General features: G+C 42.8%; 1 protein-coding gene across 1 annotated transcript; it reads left to right on the plus strand.

Moving 5' to 3' along the window:
• The first annotated feature begins 77 nt into the window (after positions 1–77).
• LOC129830190 (MICAL-like protein 2) lies at positions 78–15,550 on the plus strand. Its single transcript, XM_055892548.1, has 19 exons — positions 78–173; positions 290–449; positions 1,346–1,394; positions 3,358–3,499; positions 3,884–4,062; positions 9,277–9,410; positions 9,496–10,002; positions 10,134–10,300; positions 10,649–10,724; positions 11,207–11,412; positions 11,534–11,644; positions 11,742–11,804; positions 11,980–12,044; positions 12,225–12,342; positions 13,465–13,567; positions 13,655–13,728; positions 13,850–13,964; positions 14,099–14,145; positions 14,241–15,550. Exons 2-19 carry the CDS (start codon positions 307–309, stop codon positions 14,321–14,323), a joined length of 2,382 nt encoding a protein of 793 aa, XP_055748523.1. The 5' UTR covers positions 78–173; positions 290–306; the 3' UTR covers positions 14,324–15,550.
• The last annotated feature ends 3,652 nt before the right edge of the window (positions 15,551–19,202 follow it).

The following is a 19,202-nucleotide window of genomic DNA, read 5'->3' on the forward strand; positions in this document are numbered from 1 at the left end:
GCAATTATGTCACGGTGTAAAATGATAATTAACAGCGTTAACTAGGCTACTGAACCAAAGCCTCGCCCCCTTGCGTCACGCCAATATACTTTTTCATGAGGTATGCAATGGTTGCGTATCAGTCGCGAGCATCAGCTGATGATTGAACAGTTTGAACTGGCTTTTGTTTCTTGGTAATCGGTATCTTGTTTTCTACTACCTGCACATCACCTGAAATAAGACATAACACCCACTGGTTGCATACTTCTCTTTGCTATATATTTTTTTTCTGAAGTCATTTATTTGACAGGACGCGCTCCGGGAAGGATGGCTGCCATCAAGGCGCTTCAACAGTGGTGCAAACTTCAATGTAATGGGTACCGAGATGTGGCTATCATCAACATGACAACTTCTTTTAGAGACGGGTTGGCGTTCTGTGCGCTTATCCATAAGTACAGACCGGACCTAATGTAAGCATTATAATGACTTAAAATATAGATTTGGGTGAAGAATTGATGTTCAACGTAATGGTTAATCAGGTGCAACAAATCATTAGCAGCTGGAAACAATCAATTCGTCTACACTTCGATGGGCATTCGCTGTTAAAGCTAACGTTAGTTAAAACTTGTAATATTTTGAATCCTATTATGAAAAACCGACCTCGGTGTTTCCAAACTTGGTGCACTTTTTGTTTTGCCATAACACTACACAGCTGATTCAGATGATCAGAGCTTGATTACTTGATTTGAATCAGCTGTGTAATGTTAGGGCAAAAAAACAAAACTTGCAACGTTACCGAGTTTGGGAAACCTTGGCCTACTGTCGAGGTACCTTATCATAACCAAACAGTTCATGTTTTTGTCTTCTACTTTGCAAACACATTTTGTAGCTTAGGCTATAGCTTCAAATCATGATTAAAAAATAATAATTTTCTCATGTAACGTTAGGCCTAATGTAATCCCTTGAACACTACATACAATAGAAATAAAGTGCTATTTGCTATCATGTTCTATTTATTTTGAAGGAAAGTATTCCCAGTGGCTTCCTGTCTAACAATGGTGGCGGGAATCCCCCTCTCCAGCGTCCTTTTAGCCAGAGGCTTGACAAAATTTGGTTGATCATTTTTTACATTTTATTTAACCTATATTTATCTAGGCATGTTGAAACAAAGAAACCTCGCAGCATAACCATTCCCACAAGATTTCTTGCTGTACTAGTGGATAACAATATTATTTGATGTATCCCAGAAACCTGGTTATTTTCCTTCAACAGGGCAGTTAACGTTAGTCACCCAAATTCATATGCGAATAACCTTTGATCAACCACCACAAAGTGAATTATTAATTTCCCTGTGTTCTATATTCAGAGACTACGACTCCTTGAATAAAGAGGATGTTTTTGACAACAACAACTTGGTAAGATTTACTGTCTATTTATGCATGTAACATCAGCACAGTTAAAGGTTGCACATTGACATGACCATACTGAACTGTTTGGCCATCTTATCAGGAATTCAGTTGGTTTGTGTTTGAGGGGATTGCATTGTTAAGTGCTTTGTAACGTTCAGGCCTATTATTATTATTAGCGAAGTCTCCAAAGGACTGGAATTGTGCACAAGTCTATTCATGGTTATTTTGATATAGACCTCAGAGGTCTGTCTATTGAACTGGGGCAAACAAGTTTTGCTCTGAAGGGTGATGTTAAATACAACTCATGAAAAGAATGTGATGGCTCACCATAAATGTGACCTATTGCTTTTATCATGCATAGTATGTAAACGCAGTGGCCAAATGCAGAACGTCTTTCCCAGTTGATAACTGGACAATATGTGTTCCTAGGATTTCATGTGGCAGGCAAGGTTATTCATATACCAACTGTAGTTTGGGAAAGCATCTCTTTTTGGGGTGCTATACAAGGTCTGTCCCATGTTGCTGTTTTATTGTGAGGAGAATGTCATCTGCGAGTTGTACGGAGCGTGTCAAGTCAGTAAGTCTTACACTGTAAACAATTCACTTGGTAGTGACTTTGGCTAGTTACACTCATTTCTATTGATGCTTCGACAGATGCCGGCTTAGCTATTAATAACTGAAGAACATCAGACATTGTTTGACTTGGTTGTATTTAACTTATTTTTAACTCTTTGTGGAATTATTTGACCAACTCTTATTCCCCCCCCATTTCCTTCATACCAGGATGTGTGTTAGGACTGTTGTGATAAGAATGAGTCAAACAGCAGCGCAGCTGGGACATTGTCCATAATTTAGTAATTCTCTCTGTGCTGATTTCCTCTGTTTTTGAGGATTACAGACCTCATAGTGTTCTATGCACTCCAGGATCTGTTGCAAAACACTAGCTGCTAGTCGTGGCGATCCCCCACAGCGTCTGTTAAGAACCTGAGTACCAGAAGAGGCTCCCTGGGTTATTCATTATGAATGAGGCTTACTGTTATCCGTGGGCCACTCGATCCGCATGAAAAAGGTCCATTTACAAATGTTAGACAGTATGGTGAGACAACAGTGCTTGGGAGGTTGCATAAGAACATGTTTTAAACCACAAAGAAGAGTGTATATGTTTTTTTTCTCAGTTTTAGTAACGGTAGACTATTTGACCAACCAACTAGGAAGGAATTCCCCCATGGTGGAATCCAAACACCTATTTTGTGTAGCTACTTCTTTTTAGTCTGTATTTCATGACAAGGCGGTCCCAGTCCTTCATGTGTGTCTCTTAGGTTTCTCTCTGTGGTGGGTGTATCTGTCACTACAGACTACAAATATGCATTTGTCTTGTCCAGACTCTGTTTCGTTACGGTACAGCAACAATGGCCAATTCCGTTAGTTATACAGAGAATCTCAAATGTAGAAATTGTTTGGCTTTCTCCTGCTCCAACGTGAACGGATATGCCGTTCTGCAAGGCTGTACTTTAACATTTTAATGAGCACGTCCAGGTTGATCCTGAACAATGCCCCGTTCTCCTTCTCCCTCCTTGTTCCCAGGGCTGAGTGTGCACAGGAAATGTGCTATTCATTATTCACCCCCTGTCCAGACCTCCCCAGCATGGGGCCACAAACAGCTGCTAGCTGGACTTTACAATTTCTATTTCTGAAGAGACCATTTTGTCTGGCTTGTTTACAGTTAAATTAAGTAGCTGCTTTGTATATTAAGAAACCCTCAAGAACATTGGGAAAGTGTTAGTCAAATTATGTACGATTTTTCCTTATTACCTCAGCTTTTTTTGAACATTTACAACAAAAAATGTCAATTTTTACGAACTGTTCTGCTTACTAGGGGGTACTCCACAATACACCTAACCCCTCTAATTTTTGACTGTCTATGGCTTTAGGGTTGGTTAATAAAACAAGTGTTTTATTTTAACTTCAGGCTTTCCGGGTTGCTGAGGACAAGCTGGGGATCGCTGCTCTGCTGGATGCAGAGGACATGGTGGCCCTTAGGATCCCAGACCGACTGAGCGTCCTCACCTACGTCTCCCAGTACTACAACTACTTCCACGGACGCAACCCTAGTAAGACTGTCTGACTTGAGGCAGCTTTGTTACATTGGAGCACTAGCCTATATGTTGTACTATAAGTGTTTCCTTTCCTGGTGAGGTGTTACTTAAGGTGATTGTGTGAAGTACACAGGTGTCATGTTGTGTTAAATTGGATGAAAACGTTGCTTCAAACCTGTTTAGTCTAATGTGCTTGTCCTTACAATCAGTAGTAAATTTAAAACTTGGTAAATGTTTTTGTTTTTCAAATAGTTTATGGTTATTGGTTTATAAGATGTTGTAAATCCAAACTTGTTCAGTTTCACATGCACAAAGCATCTCTACTGAGCTGTTGGTTCATGTATCGTAGACTATTGTGGCTCAACCCTTTGATTTCTGATGGCCAATGTTTTTTTCCAGTTGGAGGGGTGGGTGCTGTGAAAAGACCAGCAGAGGGCTCCAAGGAGGAGCCATGTGGAAAGAAGAATCTCCCGGTGGTGGCCAAAACCATGGTGTATAAAATGGCCATAGAGAATCGTTCACCTCCCTCCTCTCTCATGGTGAAAACATCCCCCAAAGCAACCAGAGCTGCTGTTCAGGTTAGAGGAGTACAAATGGCTCTTTGTCTTGAAAAAATAAAAATTATCAGATGTTTGACATGTATACATTTTGGTGAAGTACTGAATGTACGCTGTATGTGGACACCCCTTCAAATTAGTGGATTTGGCTATTTCAGCCACACCCGTTGCTGACAGGTGTATAGATTCAAGCCACACCGAGTTCCAAACTGCCTTTGGAAGCAACGTCAGGAGCTTCATGAAATGGGTTTCCATTGCCGAGCAGCCACACAAGCTTAAGATTGCAATGCCAAGCGTTGGCTCGAGTGGTGTAATGCTCGCCCCCATTGGACTCTGGAGCAGTGGAAATGCTTTCTCTGGAGTGACGAATCAAAATCAAATAATTTTTATTGGTCACATACACATGGTTAGCAGTTAATGCGAGTGTAGTGAACTGCTTCTAGTTCTGACCATGCAGTAATATCTAACAAGTAATCTAACAATTTCACAACCACTACCTTATATACACAAGTGTAAAGGAATTAATAAGAATATGTACATATAATATATGGATGAGTGATGGCTGAACGGCATAGGCAAGATGCAGTAGATGGTACAGTATACAGTGGGGCAAAAAAGTATTTAGTCAGCCACCAATTGTGCAAGTTCTCCCGCTTAAAGTTGAGGCCTGTAATTTTCATCATAGGTACACTTCAACTATGACAGACAAAATGAGGGAAAAAAATCCAGAAAATCACATTGTAGGATTTTTAATGAATGTATTTGCAAATTATGGTGGAAAATAAGTATTTGGTCACCTACAAACAAGCAAGATTTCTGGCTCTCACAGACCTGTAACTTCTTCTTTAAGAGGCTCCTCTGTCCTCCACTCGTTACCTGTATTAATGGCACCTGTTTGAACTTGTTATCAGTATAAAAGACACCTGTTCTCAACCTCAAACAGTCACACTCCAAACTCCACTATGGCCAAGACCAAAGAGCTGTCAAAGGACACCAGAAACAAAATTGTAGACCTGCACCAGGCTGGGAAGACTGAATCTGCAATAGGTAAGCAGCTTGGTTTGAAGAAATCAACTGTGGGAGCAATTATTAGGAAATTTACATTTACATTTAAGTCATTTAGCAGACGCTCTTATCCAGAGCGACTTACAAGTACATACATCCATACTTTTTTTTTTGTACTGGCCCCCCGTGGGAATCGAACCCACAACCCTGGCGTTGCAAGCGCCATGCTCTACCAACTGAGCCACACGGGGAAGACATACAAGACCACTGATAATCTCCCTCGATCTGGGGCTCCACGCAAGATCTCACCCCATGGGGTCAAAATGATCACAAGAACGGTTTGCAAAAATCCAAGAACCACACGGGGGGACCTAGTGAATGACCTGCAGAGAGCTGGGACCAAAGTAACAAAGCCTACCATCAGTAACACACTATGCCGCCAGGGACTCAAATCCTGCAGTGCCAGATGTGTCCCCCTGCTTAAGCCAGTACATGTCCAGGCCCGTCTGAAGTTTAATAGAGAGCATTTGGATGATCCAGAAGAAGATTGGGAGAATTTCATATGGTCAGATGAAACCAAAATAGAACTTTTTGGTAAAAACTCAACTCGTCGTGTTTGGAGGACAAAGAATGCTGAGCTGCATCCAAAGAACACCATACCTACTGTGAAGCATGGGGGTGGAAACATCATGCTTTGGGGCTGTTTTTCTGCAAAGGGACCAGGACGACTGATCCGTGTAAAGGAAAGAATGAATGGGGCCATGTATCGTGAGATTGAGTGAAAACCTCCTTCCATCAGCAAGGGCATTGAAGATGAAACGTGGCTGGGTCTTTCAGCATGACAATGATCCCAAACACACCGCCCGGGTAACGAAGGAGTGGCTTCGTAAGAAGCATTTCAAGGTCCTGGAGTGGCCTAGCCAGTCTCCAGATCTCAACCCCATAGAAAATCTTTGGAGGGAGTTGAAAGTCTGTGTTGCCCAGCAACAGCCCCAAAACATCACTGCTCTAGAGGAGATCTGCATGGAGGAATGCGCCAAAATACCAGCAACAGTGTATGTGAACCTTGTGAAGACTTACAGAAAACGTTTGACCTCTGTCATTGCCAACAAAGGGTATATAACAAAGTATAGAAACTTTTGTTATTGACCAAATACTTATTTTCCACCATAATTTGCAAATAAATTCATAAAAAATCCTACAATGTGTTTTTTTTTTTTTCATTTTGTCTGTCATAGTTGAAGTGTACCTATGATAAATTACAGGCCTCATCTTTTTTTTTTTTTATCCCATTTTCTCCCCAATTTTCGTGGTATCCAATCGCTAGTAATTACTACCTTGTCTCATCGCTACAACTCCCGTACGGGCACGGGAGAGACGAAGGTCGAAAGCCATGCGTCCTCCGAAGCACAACCCAACCAGCCGTACTGCTTCTTAACACAGCGCGCCTCCAACCCGGAAGCCAGCCGCACCAATGTGTCGGAGGAAACACCGTGTACCTGGCCCCCCTTGGTTGGCGCGCACTGCGCCCGGCCCGCCACAGGAGTCGCTGGAGCGCGATGAGACAAGGATATCCCTACCGGCCAAACCCTCCCTACCCCGGATGACGCTATGCCAATTGTGCGTCGCCCCACGGACCTCCCGGTCGCGGCCGGCTGCGACAGAACCTGGGCGCGAACCCAGAGACTCTGGTGGCGCAGTTAGCACTGCGATGCAGTGCCCTAGACCACTGCGCCACCCGGGAGGCCCTCGGCCTCATCTTTTTAAGTGGGAGAACTTGCACAATTGGTGGCTGACTAAATACTTTTTTACCCCACTGTATACTTAACAGATGAGTAATGTAGGGTATGTAAACATTATATAAAGTGGCATTGTTTAAAGTGACTAGTGATACATTTATTACATCCAACTATTAAAGTGGCTAGAGATTTGAGTCCGTATGTTGGCAGCAGCCACTCAATGTTAGTGATGGCTGTTAAACAGTCTGATCGCCTTGAGATAGAAGCTCTTTTTCAGTCTCTCGGTTCCAGCTTTGATGCACCTGTACTGACCTCGCCTTCTGGATGATAGCGGGGTGAACAGGCAGTGGCTCGGGTGGTTGTTGTCCTTGATGATCTTTTTGGCCTTACTGTGACATCGGGCGGTGTAGGTGTCCTGGAGGGCAGGTAGTTTGCCCCCGGTGATGCGCTGTGCAGATCTCACTACCCTCTGGAGAGCCTTACGGTTGTGGGCGGAGCAGTTGCCGTACCAGGCGGTGATACAGCCCGACAGGATGCTCTCGATTGTGCATCTGTAAAAGTATGTGAATGACAAGCCAAATTTCTTCAGCCTCCTGAGGTTGAAGAGGAGCTGTTGCGCCTTCTTCACCATGCTGTCTGTGGGTGGACCATTTCAGTTTGTCCGTGATGTGTACGCCGAGGACCTTAACTTTCCACAATCTCCACTACTGTCGATGTGGATAGGGGGGTGCTCAGTCTGCTGTTTTCTGAAGTCCATGATCATCTCCTTTGTTTTGTTGAGTGAGGTTATTTTCCTGAATCACGCTTCACTGTTTGGCAGTCCAATGGATGAATCTGAGTTTGGCCAGGAACGCTACCTGCCCCAATGTGTAGTGCCATCTAAGGTTTAGTGGATAAATAATGGTCTGGGGCTGTTTTTCATGGTTTGGGCTAGGCCCCTTAGTTCCACTGAAGGGAAATCTTAATGCTGGTTTGTCAAGCTCAGTGTGGAAGAACTTGACTGGCCTGCACAAACCCCTGACCTTAACTCCATCTAACACCTTCTTTGGGATGAATTGGAACGCCAACTGCGAGCCAGGCCTCATCGCCCAACATCAGTGCCCGAACTCACTAATGCTGTTGTGGCTGAATGGAAGCAAGTTCCTGCAGCAGTGTTCCAACATGTAGTGGAAAGCCTTCCCAGAAGAGTGGAGGCTGTTAAAGCAGTAAAGGGTCAACCAACTCCAAATGAATGCCCATGATTTTGGCATGAGATGTTTGACGAGCAGTGTCCACATACGTTTGGTTATGTAATGTATCTAAAACGTCCCTTTTTCAGGACCCTGTCTTTCAAAGATAACTTCACAGATCTTCATTGTAAACAGTTTAAACACTGTTTCCAATGCTTGTTCGATGAACCATAAACAATTAATGAACATGCACCTGTGGAACGGTCGTATAGACACTAACAGCTTACAGATGGTAGGCAATTAAGGTCACAGTTATGAAAACTTAGGACACTAAAGAGGCCTTTCTATTGACTCTGAAAAACACCAAAAGAAAGATGCCCAGGGTCCCTGCTCATCTGCGTGAACTTGCCTTAGGCATGCTGCAAGGAGGCATGAGGACTGCAGATGTGGCCAGGGCAATAAATTGCAATGCCTGTACTGTGAGACGTCTAAGACAGCGCTACAGGGAGACAGGACGGACAGCTGATCGTCCTCGCAGTGGCAGACCAAGTGTAACAATATCGGTACATCCGAACATCACACCTGCGGGACAGGTACAGGATGGCAACAACAACTGCCCGAGTTACACCAGGAACGCACAATCCCTCCATCAGTGCTCAGACTGTCCACAATAGGCTGGGCAGAGCTTGTAGGCCTGTTGTAAGGCAGGTCCTCACCAGACATCACCGTCAACAACGTCGCCTATGGGCACAAACCCACCGTCGCTGGACCAGACGGGACTGACATTAAGTGCTCTTCACTGACCGCGGTTTTGTCTCACCAGGGGTGATGGTCGGTTCGAGTTTATCGTCAACGGAATGAGTGTTACACCGAGGCCTGTACTCTGGAGCTGGAGCGATTTGGTGGAGGCTCCGTCATGGTCTGGGGTGGTGTGTCACAGCATCATCGGACTGAACTTGTTGTCATTGCAGGCAAATCTCAACGCTGTGCGTTACAGGGAAGACATCCAACTACCTCATGTGGTACCCTTCCTGCAAGCTCATTTTGACATGACCCTCCAGCATGACAATGCCACCAGCCATACTGTTTGTGGAGAGCTCCCCTTTGTTCAGGGACACATTTAATTTCTGTTAGTCACATGTCTGTGGAACTTGTTCAGTATGTCTCAGTTGTTGAATCTTGTGTAAATGTTTGTATGAACATGACATATTTTTGCTGATAATAAACGCAGTTGACTGTGAGGACTTTTTTTTTTATTTTTTTTTTATACATGAGTACATGACCTAAACACTTAATATGATTTCTCTCTCTCCCCTCCACAGAAGACTGATGTCTTGGTGGAGACCTCCAATAATACGGGCACTCTCAGCAGTAAATGTGTTGTGTGCAAATGCCACGTTCATCTGGTCCAACGGCACTTCATCGAGGGGAAGCTTTACCACAGGAGCTGCTTCAAGTAAATGTCCGCTTTAAACATATACAGCAGCTCCATCATTATGGTTAAAACATGTTGACACCTTTTATGTTGCACCTTTCACCAGGTGCAGTGAATGCTCCAACGTCCTCCTGGCTGGGGCCTATAAACCAGGGAAGGAGCCAGGTTGCTTCATCTGTAATGACCACCAGAACACCAAGAATGGCTACAACAAGCCTCCCTCTGGGGTTGTCATCCAGACCGGATGCCCAAGCTCCAACGTTGAATCCAAAAGTGACACCAGCAGAGTCCAGTCTGTGTCCCGCCCGACCTCTGTGCCTTTGACCCCCATCAAGTGTGTCTTGAAGCCTGTGGAGACCACCACCCCAGCTCCCCAACCATGGACCAGCTCGGCCCAGAGAACCCAGGCAGCACGGCAGAGGTTCTTCCAGTCCTCTACCTCCACCCCAGAGGGCCCTTCCAGCAGCCAGAAGCCCTCAGTACTGCCGACGGTGCCCCTGAGTCCTGAGGAAGAGAAGAACCGAGCCAGGGCTGTCATTACCAAGAAACTAGTTGAAGCGAACTGCAACAACAATAACACCAGATACTTTGTTATCCGACCAGCAGAAAGGAGGTGAGAAAAGGCCTATGGGTTTACCTACAGGCTTTTAGTCTTCAAGTGTGCACAGTTCATCTAATTTTGTGCATGTCAGCAAATACTAAATGTACATTTCCAAACCTAATGGTGCTAGTATTGCTTCCCAGGTTTGAAGACATGGTAAGCTCAGCTGACCTCCCCAGCTGGAAGCAGGCTAAATGTGGGCCAGGCACAGCAGGACAACTCTTCACCAGCCCCACCAGCAATAAGGAATTGCTTAACACTGTCAACAAAGCCAGCGCCAGACCATCAACTGTATCCTCCACCACCAAAGGCAAGCTTTTTCAATTACACTTCATTTTCAGAACTTTATCACGATCATGTTTTTACAATGGGTCATAAGGGAAGCTTCAAAAGCTGGAACGCTTTCGATTACCTTGTTAATACAAGGGTGTAGCCGCGAACAGCATTTCCATACAGTTTAACAAAAGTCTATTTTAAGAGCATGAAAATAAGATGCGCTGCTAGTGCATTAGCAGTCTTCACTAACAGCCATTTTGTATTTGGTCATCCCAGCTTGTTTAGCTCTTTTTTGAAATGTTTTTTTATCACTAAATTAAATTGTAGAATTTGATAATGAGCTTGAATCATACTCTCCTTTCAAAATGCATTTCTTTGGCAGGAAATGCAGACCGTGCAGAGGCTCCTGTTAACTGGCGATCAAAGCTCAAGCCTGTTAAAAATGGACCAGGACTGAAGTAAGTCTGGACTGCTCGTCAGTTATCTATTAATCAACCATTTTCTTTCTAATCCTGTACATACACACAAAGGGAAGGCAGGTATTGTCACCCGGGTGAGAGATTCAATTATATATCTGATCTGGAGAGCTAACCAGTTGGGCGTCTCATGTATCCACTCCTCCAGCCTGCGGATTCATCCTGCCTCGCCCTGCTCTGTTATGGCTGACTGGCTCAAATTGCAGCCACTCTCCTCCCCCATCCTCACAAGTCCCAAGGAGTGCTATGGCTGAAATGAACCCTAGTGCACCACTAACTAGTTTCCCAGAATTCCCCCTGATGACCCCCTCCACTGTTTTCTCACCTCCATTATTTCTAAATATATAAATATAAGGTGAGGCTGAATGTTCTTTTTGTACTTACTGTATGTTCAATCCAAAATGGTTGATTTCAAGGGAAAGTACAATATTTTCCTGCTCCTTACATGCACCCTCTTTCTCCAGGACCTCTGACTCTGGGGACCAAATGATCATTGTTGAGCAACCCAAACCTGAAGCCACTTTGAAGTCTTTTGCTACTAGTATCGTCGTCAACATCCGCTCTACCTCTCATCCGATTCCCCCACCTGCCTTCAACCCTCCTCCACCTAGCCCGGTGTCTCTCAGAGCTCTGTCTCCCAAGCAGCCCCGTTGTGGCTCTGGAGGCTTGGGTACATGCTTTTTATTATCCTCTATACTTGGCAGAGTAGTGATTACTCAATCATTTATGAGACCCTAAACATTTTTAATGACTTGTTGGGATTTTAAATTATATCCCGCTTCACCTTCTAGGTACAAAAAATGGGAATTATTCTACTCCTCTGTTGTCCACTCCTCCCCTGGTTCCTGTCTGGCACAGGGTTCCCACTCCCAATAAGCCTCACCACAGCTTTGCAGGATTGGGTAAAAACAAGAACTCCATTCAGTGATTGCATCGCAACAATATATTTGGAATCTATATATTGCAGTTTATTAATCGGTTACATTTGGGGGGGTTTAGGCTCAACGGATGGCAATTATTCTCCACCTATGTCTCCTAAACAGCTTCGCCAGGGCTCTACAGGTTAGACTGGGCCTTCACTTTCTATTACCAGACATTGTCTCAACCATTGTTTTCATCTTTTTTTTTTTCTTATGTCCTAGCTTGTTTATTTTTCAGAAGTTAAGTCTTGTGTGACAATGGCTCCCTGATTGTCAGCCATTAGATATGTAATAATCCTATTTTATCTACCTCTTAGGCTCCAAAAATGAAAAGTATTTGTCACCCACAAACACCTCCCAGTCTGAAATGAGTTCACCCTCGGTAAGTTGTCAGTTATGTCTCATACATAGTGGCATGTTACTAGAGCTTATCAGGAAATAACTATCCTATGTGAAAATATGTAATATTCTTATGACATTTTCATGTCATAGTTAAATAATTACACAGGATTAGCAGTTGGTGGTGACACCATGGGTTTTTCTTTGTTTTGTTCAATGTAAGTCCCATCACATCCCCATGGACCAGATAGTGAAGGAGCTGCGTGATATTGAAGACAGCCTGGGTGATTTGGAGAGGAAGGGAGTGGAGATGGAGAAGAGGCTTCGCAGCTGTGAGGAAGGTACTTTCCAATGAACTTCCCTTTACTCCCAGTGTCCCTCCCTCCTCTGTTGATGTTAACTAATAGCGATTGCCAAAGCAAGTGGAAGGGAGGTCCTCTGCATACACTTTCTCGCTTTGACATTTTAGTTAAGTTATTGGTTTTGGGACTGGTCTGGCTTTTGAAGGACTTAAAGGACAAGTGATTCTGCACACAGTTATGTTAAAGAAGACGGACCATGTTTCAACCCTAACTGGGTCTTTTTTCAGGACAGGATTTTGAAGGACACCATGGGAGAATCTCAATTGCCTGCTCCTCGCCTCAACCCATTGGATGAGAAAGCCAGAAGCCCCTCCCCTCTGACCTTTTCCCATGGGTTTTGAGAAGGGGAGAGTATGCAATTGAGATTCTCCCCCTCTATCAAAGTTTATTTCCAAGTAAACTTCCAAATAGACTAGCCTTTATGATTAGATATTTATTAATGTACTTCAATTGAAATGGCCCAGTCCCTCCACTATTCTCAGTTTTGAGTTGTGCTCTGATGGTGAGCATGTTATCCCTGCAGCCCACCTGGGACTTTACACAGGAATCCAAACCCACACAGCCTGGGGTTTGGAACAGGTTCCATTTCCCTCCTCTACGGCCCAATGAGGCGAGAGGCAGGCACTGCCCACATGAGGGCACCTTCTCCCTCTCTGATACTATCCATCTCCCTTGAGTGATAGAGGTGGTGGTGAAGAGCTGACCAGCCCCAGAGACTGGCTGTGGCTGCAGACAGAGCAGGAGCAGTAGGGGGGCCTGATTGCTCTGCTCAAGGTCACCATCTGGGCACAGTTATATTAATATTATTATCCGGTTCACTGCTTTACTCCCTCCCCCACTCCTTACATGCACCTGTCTGTCCTGCTGATAGGAGGCAGGGGGAGTTAATGGGACACTTCTCTTCTCTCTGTCCCAGGCCAGTTTATACTATTGGTTGTGGCTGGTGTGTTTGTAAACCCACAGCCCTTAGGCACTGACAAAGGCTCAATGTGCATGTTGGACTGGAACACCGTGATTCATTTTGTTCATAAGTCTTGCACAAATAGATGTAATTTATTTTATATATTGCCAATGAACTTCCTTGACACTGGCCTTTTGCAGAGGGCAAGGGGGACATTTTGATGGACCCTCTGATGGTTGACTGGTTCAACCTTATCCAAAAGAAGCAGACGTACATTAGGAGGGAGTCGGAGCTTGTGTACATGTGAGTACTTAAGTTAGTGCATATACATTTGGGTAACATTTATTTCGGGTTTACAATGGCTTAAAAATCACTTATTACATTTGTCAGAGCTAAGACTCAAGACCTGGAGGAGCAGCAGCCTGGGGTGGAGGGTGAGCTGCGCAGACTGTTGGAGAAACCAGGTAGGAGGCACAATGTTCACACAGCACCTCAACTGTTCACTTTACATCCCCCTAACAGATCAGCAGCTACCGTGTTGTAGTGCTCCTATGTCTAACACAGGTCTTATCCCTGGTGTCACAGATCATCTGAAGTCTACAGCGGAGCGTCGGCGAGAGAGCAGGCTGATGGAGAGGTTGATGGAGATTGTGAACGGTAGAAACGCCATTGTAGAAGGACTGGATGAAGACCGGCTCAGGTAGGGAAATGGCGCAACTTTATTGCTTGTACAATTTGATGTGAGTTGTGACCCTTTTTTAAAAAATCTGCAATGGTCACTGAGGTCAAGCTGGCTGTGTAACTTGAAAAACATAAACCTGTTCTCTATTTTAGGGAAGATGAAGAGGATCAGCAGTTGAATGAAATGATGCAGACTCTTGGTGAGTATTTAAAGTGGTTAATTTAAAATGCCCCTGTTTAAACCCTGGGATGTTCCTTGCTTAATGTCATTTTCTCTCTTTGTTCTGGTGGACAGGACTTAAAAAATCCAAAATCAAGAGGAAGTCCTTCAAAATGCTGTTCAGACGAAAAAGTAGTAAAAAGGTCACCGTGTTTTGATTGTTCTACCCTGCTCTAGGGGCGAGGTGTGCGTCTTCCAATGTGTCTGGATTGTTTTTAAATTGGCTTTATATTTTCAATGATACAGAGTGTGTACACCAACTTGTGTTCATGGCGGTATTGGAGTTGCGCTAACAAGATTGTATGTTGCTCATCCTGAAAGATCTGAAGGTCAAAGACTAACTTTTTTTCAGCTACTTATCAGATCAAGTTGGGGTTTCATCGCAAAGGTTTGTTTAGAAATGCTTTTTGTTTGAGAAGACTCCAGGCTTTCACTCTTCATTTAGTGTTCAGTTGTTGTTCTTGAGATGGGTCTCATGACACTTGACTGATCATAATGTGATGTTTTGTCCTTTTGCGTTACGGTGTATATCTAAGAGATCACAGTTTAGCTCATGGTTTGTTTAACTTAGTTTTTTTCGCCACACATCTAGTTTGGGATTGTTGTGAAGAGGTGTTCAAGAGTCACTGTTAGAATGAGTCAAATACAAAATGATGTAACTGGTTTTGTTGCACCGAATAATGGTGAAGGAGAATCCATATCACTGTGATTAAGTTAGTATCAAAAGAAGAGTGCCTTTATGAGTGATGTTTTTAGCTCCAGTATGTCTATTTTTTAATACCAATGTACTTTATTATTATTCCAAAAAGTACGTTATTACAAGCTAACATTTTGAGTGGAATCCGGTTGTAGACCAGTGAAGTGTTGAGCAGCGTGTTCTACACTGCCACATTTTAAAGGCTGTATTTCTCCTGTCGTGCTGTAGGTGGCACCATGGTTTTACCTTATAGGAACCTGAATCCAATTTGCCACAGTACAGACAGTTAATTTCTTTGCTAATTTTATAAATGCTGCAAAAAGTTCCAACTCTGCTGATGCAATAACATTGTGAAAGCTTACGTAGAGCAGTAGCTTATGCACAGGAAAAGCCTTATAGACTAGTGGTTGTATTGAGCTTTTAATCTTAAACCTGGTTTAATTAAACATAATTCTATACTAATGTATCTACTGAAGCATTGTTTTATGCCTGGTGCATTATTGCAATGTTTTAAGTAAACATTGTTGGCATTTGGAGTCATCTGTGAAAGTCCTGTTTGTGAGGTATGCACAGGTCCCAATATCTTGTGACTTTAAAAAATTGGAAGGAATGTTAAATGAATCTGTACATAATGTGTATTTATTTTTAATTGAAATGAGTTTGCTGTCCAATAAATAATTTGAACATCCTTTCTTTTGAAAGCACTCATATCTAACTTAAGTTCTTGTGGAATTTAACTGTTGGCCCTTTACTTTAAGCAATTATCGGCCATGATATTTTAGTTTCAATTAACATGTTCCTTCAACCGTAGGGGATGTATGTTCAATTGATTTCTTCACATGTGAGACTTCAGTTCCTAATATAAAATCTTAACCGATCCTTGTTCTATCTCATAGAAGCACCAAGTTACAGCCTGATTTTTACCGTACAGTCCTCATCCAACGTGTTTTGGTTCTGGACCAGCTATGCCGGGACACTACTTAAGTATCAAAACTCAGAAGTGATCATTCAGAGCTACATACTTTTCTGCATTTAATGTGGGTTTTAGGGAAGGCATCAAGATAATTTGTTCACGTCAATATATTTGCAGCTACTTATAAATGACATATCCCCAATTGAAGATGCATGCAATTGTGATCATGAACTTGGAACAGCATCTTTCTAGCTGAGAGAAACTGGGGATGATATTGGTGCAGTACACCATGCGTGATGTGGGTGACAGTCAAGACAGAATATGTGTGATAGAGTTAATTAAAGCTTTGCGCCCCATCTACTGCAAATGCTTGCGCTTCTGCAATTAAGAATCAAAGGCGAGGGCTTAGTGTCAGGGGGTGTCTAATACATGGTTTTAACAGGAATGGGACGTGATTTGCCAGGCTCCTAGCGACAAGCATTAACAACGGCCTCAAATTAGAGGGACATTAATATTCATAAGTAAAACAATTCGTCCTGTGAATGTGCTGAAACGAAAACCTCTGAGGTGAGCTCTTGTGTCCGCTCTGTCCATCAAAATACGCCATTACTGATGGAGTGGTTCATCTTTATGAAAGGGTGGCAATGTGTTGTACTGGCTCTGACAAAATACACATGTTATACTGACTTATTCAGGGTTTTACATTCAATTAATTGAAATTATTTTTTTACATGGATTTGTGCTTTACTCTACAGACGTATTCTTACTAGTAAATCTCAATGTAGAGGATAGAGATATTATGGCATAAGTACATTGTATTGCATGTTTTACAATCAAGTACACTACCCATCTATAGTGTAATTTATATGTGATAGTTTTAGCCATAATTGCTATAGTAACAAGGCACCAGTAAGTATTTGAGGGCCTATGGGTTAAAAACCCCTCTGTGTAAAATGTGTCTGCGTGTGTTTCAGTGTGTGTGCGCGTTGTACTCAGAGTGCCAGAGTCTCTGCCACTAGCCTGTAATTATGATCCTCGAGGTAATTTTATCAGGCTCATTAGCTCTGATGAGTAAACGAGAAGCGCGCCTCTAATTTATTGGCCATCCAGGCTGGAGACTTAATTCTCATCAGAGCGATCATAATATTTGTACAGATAGACAGACATGTTCTATGAGTTGCTAGGCTGTAAGACCAACACTAAGTGAAAGGGAAAGACTTTATAACTTATAATCATACAGTAGTTGCAACCCTTTTAGTGGACTGACTGACACTATACACAGTTGAGCATGTGCTAAAAGTTGTTAGATGTTAAAACTAGGGTCTAACCCGCATCACATTCATTTGAATGTATGCTTTAAGATGAAATTAAAGTTGTTTGTGTAGTCATGAAATTGTAAATGCATGTGTAAAATTAGATTCTCAATATGGCAAACCCAATCGCATAGTTTTGTTCACTGCTTGACTTCGATGTAGAATTCATTTTTTAGAGACAATACTTTTTTTGGGTCAGAACGTTTTGAGCGAGCCGAGGTAAATATGCTCACAATTTCAGTGTAGAAATTTGCATTGAGAAGAAATTATGCGTTCTGGCTAGTGGAAATTAAATACATAAAGTACATGACTGGTAGACTTGACAAGTGCAGCTTTCATCCATCTCAAATGAATAATTTTCACTTCCCTTAAACATCCCTAATCCAACCATGTTATCAGTGGGCATGCAGGATTCTGCCTGACTTTCTGCTCAACGCCAGAGCAACTTTTGACTTAACAGAGATTCTGCAATGCAGTTGCTTTACCACAGGGTCTTAGAAAACTCTCACACTTATCCTTTTCCTGCTGGTTTTGTGGATCAGTAAAATTCCCCTCCCAACACAATATACATAACGTAAGTCTTAATAGATGCCAGACTGTCTCTCAGCCTATGTGCTGGCTCGGTGGATGACGGACTTCACTGTATTTGACCAGTGATTCACATTTGGCTGAAAACCCAGAGAGGATGGTCTCCAAAGAAACCTAGGAACAGAATTTGGCCTTTGGTCCTTTTGATATCAGAAAGCGTCCTAATCATAAGTGAGATGCATCTATGGACATATTTGGCATTTCAGATGTTCCATAAAGAGATGTTTTAAGTGATTTTAATGTTGAATTCCAGTCTGCTATGCAAGAACAGTTTGGTTGGTGTAATATAATAGTAATACCCCCATATGAAGATAGTGATGTCTTCTCCATGACATTTAATTTCTTTGAATTATGCTGTTGTATTCCAGTATCTAAAGACTATGATAAACAATTCAATGAGTAATTGCTGTTTACACTGCATAAGTCCTGTTTGATACCCTCTAATATGAAGGGTTACGGTACCGTCTACCTTTTTTCAATATCCACTTTCACAGAACCCCTCAGTTAGCGATAAGAATATTAACCTCATCAATTTCAGGTAACTTTCAACGCTTTAACATCTTGTCTTAAAGACCTACATGTTAGCAGGAGTCTCAGCTCTGGCATTTAGTGACATTTTAAGCCTTTTAACAGAATCCAGACAGGGATTTGCAGTTTCCTCCAAAGGAAAATCATTTTCTAACCTTTATTTTTTTTCTGAAATTGTGGGCAGAGGGATTAAGTAAAACAAACATGTAGTAGAAATAGAAGTCTTGTAAACTATTTTAGTAAATATTTGTAATATGTTGCTACAGTAATTATTGCTGTCAGAGGCAATTACTTTATATTGGTAATAGTTATTTTACACTGCCTTTTTCCATCAAGCATTCCTTTCATGTCCATGCCTCTAAGGTCAGAGGTCAATGCAACATCGACAGTGTTTCTGTTGAACTGAGCACTCTTTACAGTATGGTACAATATGTTCCCTTCAGACTCCTGGATGTGTTCTGGACAGTGCTCCAATTGTGGACAGTGCATTGCGGGAAGCTAACCTTGCTTTCAAAAAACACACTTCTGTCTCAATACTGTTTAAAACATAATGGATATATAGTAGTTAGTTTCTCAGACAGCCTATGAGTGACAGACAGTTTAGAACACAAGCTCCTTTTGAGTTTCGCATGAGTCTGTGGAGTGTCTGCTTGGGTGTGTGAAGGCTACTGTGTAGTGGAGAGACTGGGCTCTGTTCTCTCTGTGGGCAGACTGCTTTGATGCAATGCCTGTCTTATCTCTCGCCTGGCAAGGTTAATGAAGTGGTGGCGTTTTTGGAAGGAAGTCGGAATGGGATGAGTAGCAAAGACCAGAGGAAGCTCCGAGATGAAACGTACGACTCTGAGCGGCTGTAAGTGGCAATTTTGGTGAATTACTTAGACAATAAGAGGGAGGTTGTCATCCTCTTAAACACAACGGAAGTGGGTATCAGCGAATGGTCGATTTGGATCTCTTTAAGCCCAGTTCATGTGAAATTACATTAGCATTTAGGCTCTGGT

Source organism: Salvelinus fontinalis, chromosome 2 (assembly GCF_029448725.1).
Source record: "Salvelinus fontinalis isolate EN_2023a chromosome 2, ASM2944872v1, whole genome shotgun sequence".
In the NCBI taxonomy this organism is placed as follows: domain Eukaryota; kingdom Metazoa; phylum Chordata; class Actinopteri; order Salmoniformes; family Salmonidae; genus Salvelinus; species Salvelinus fontinalis.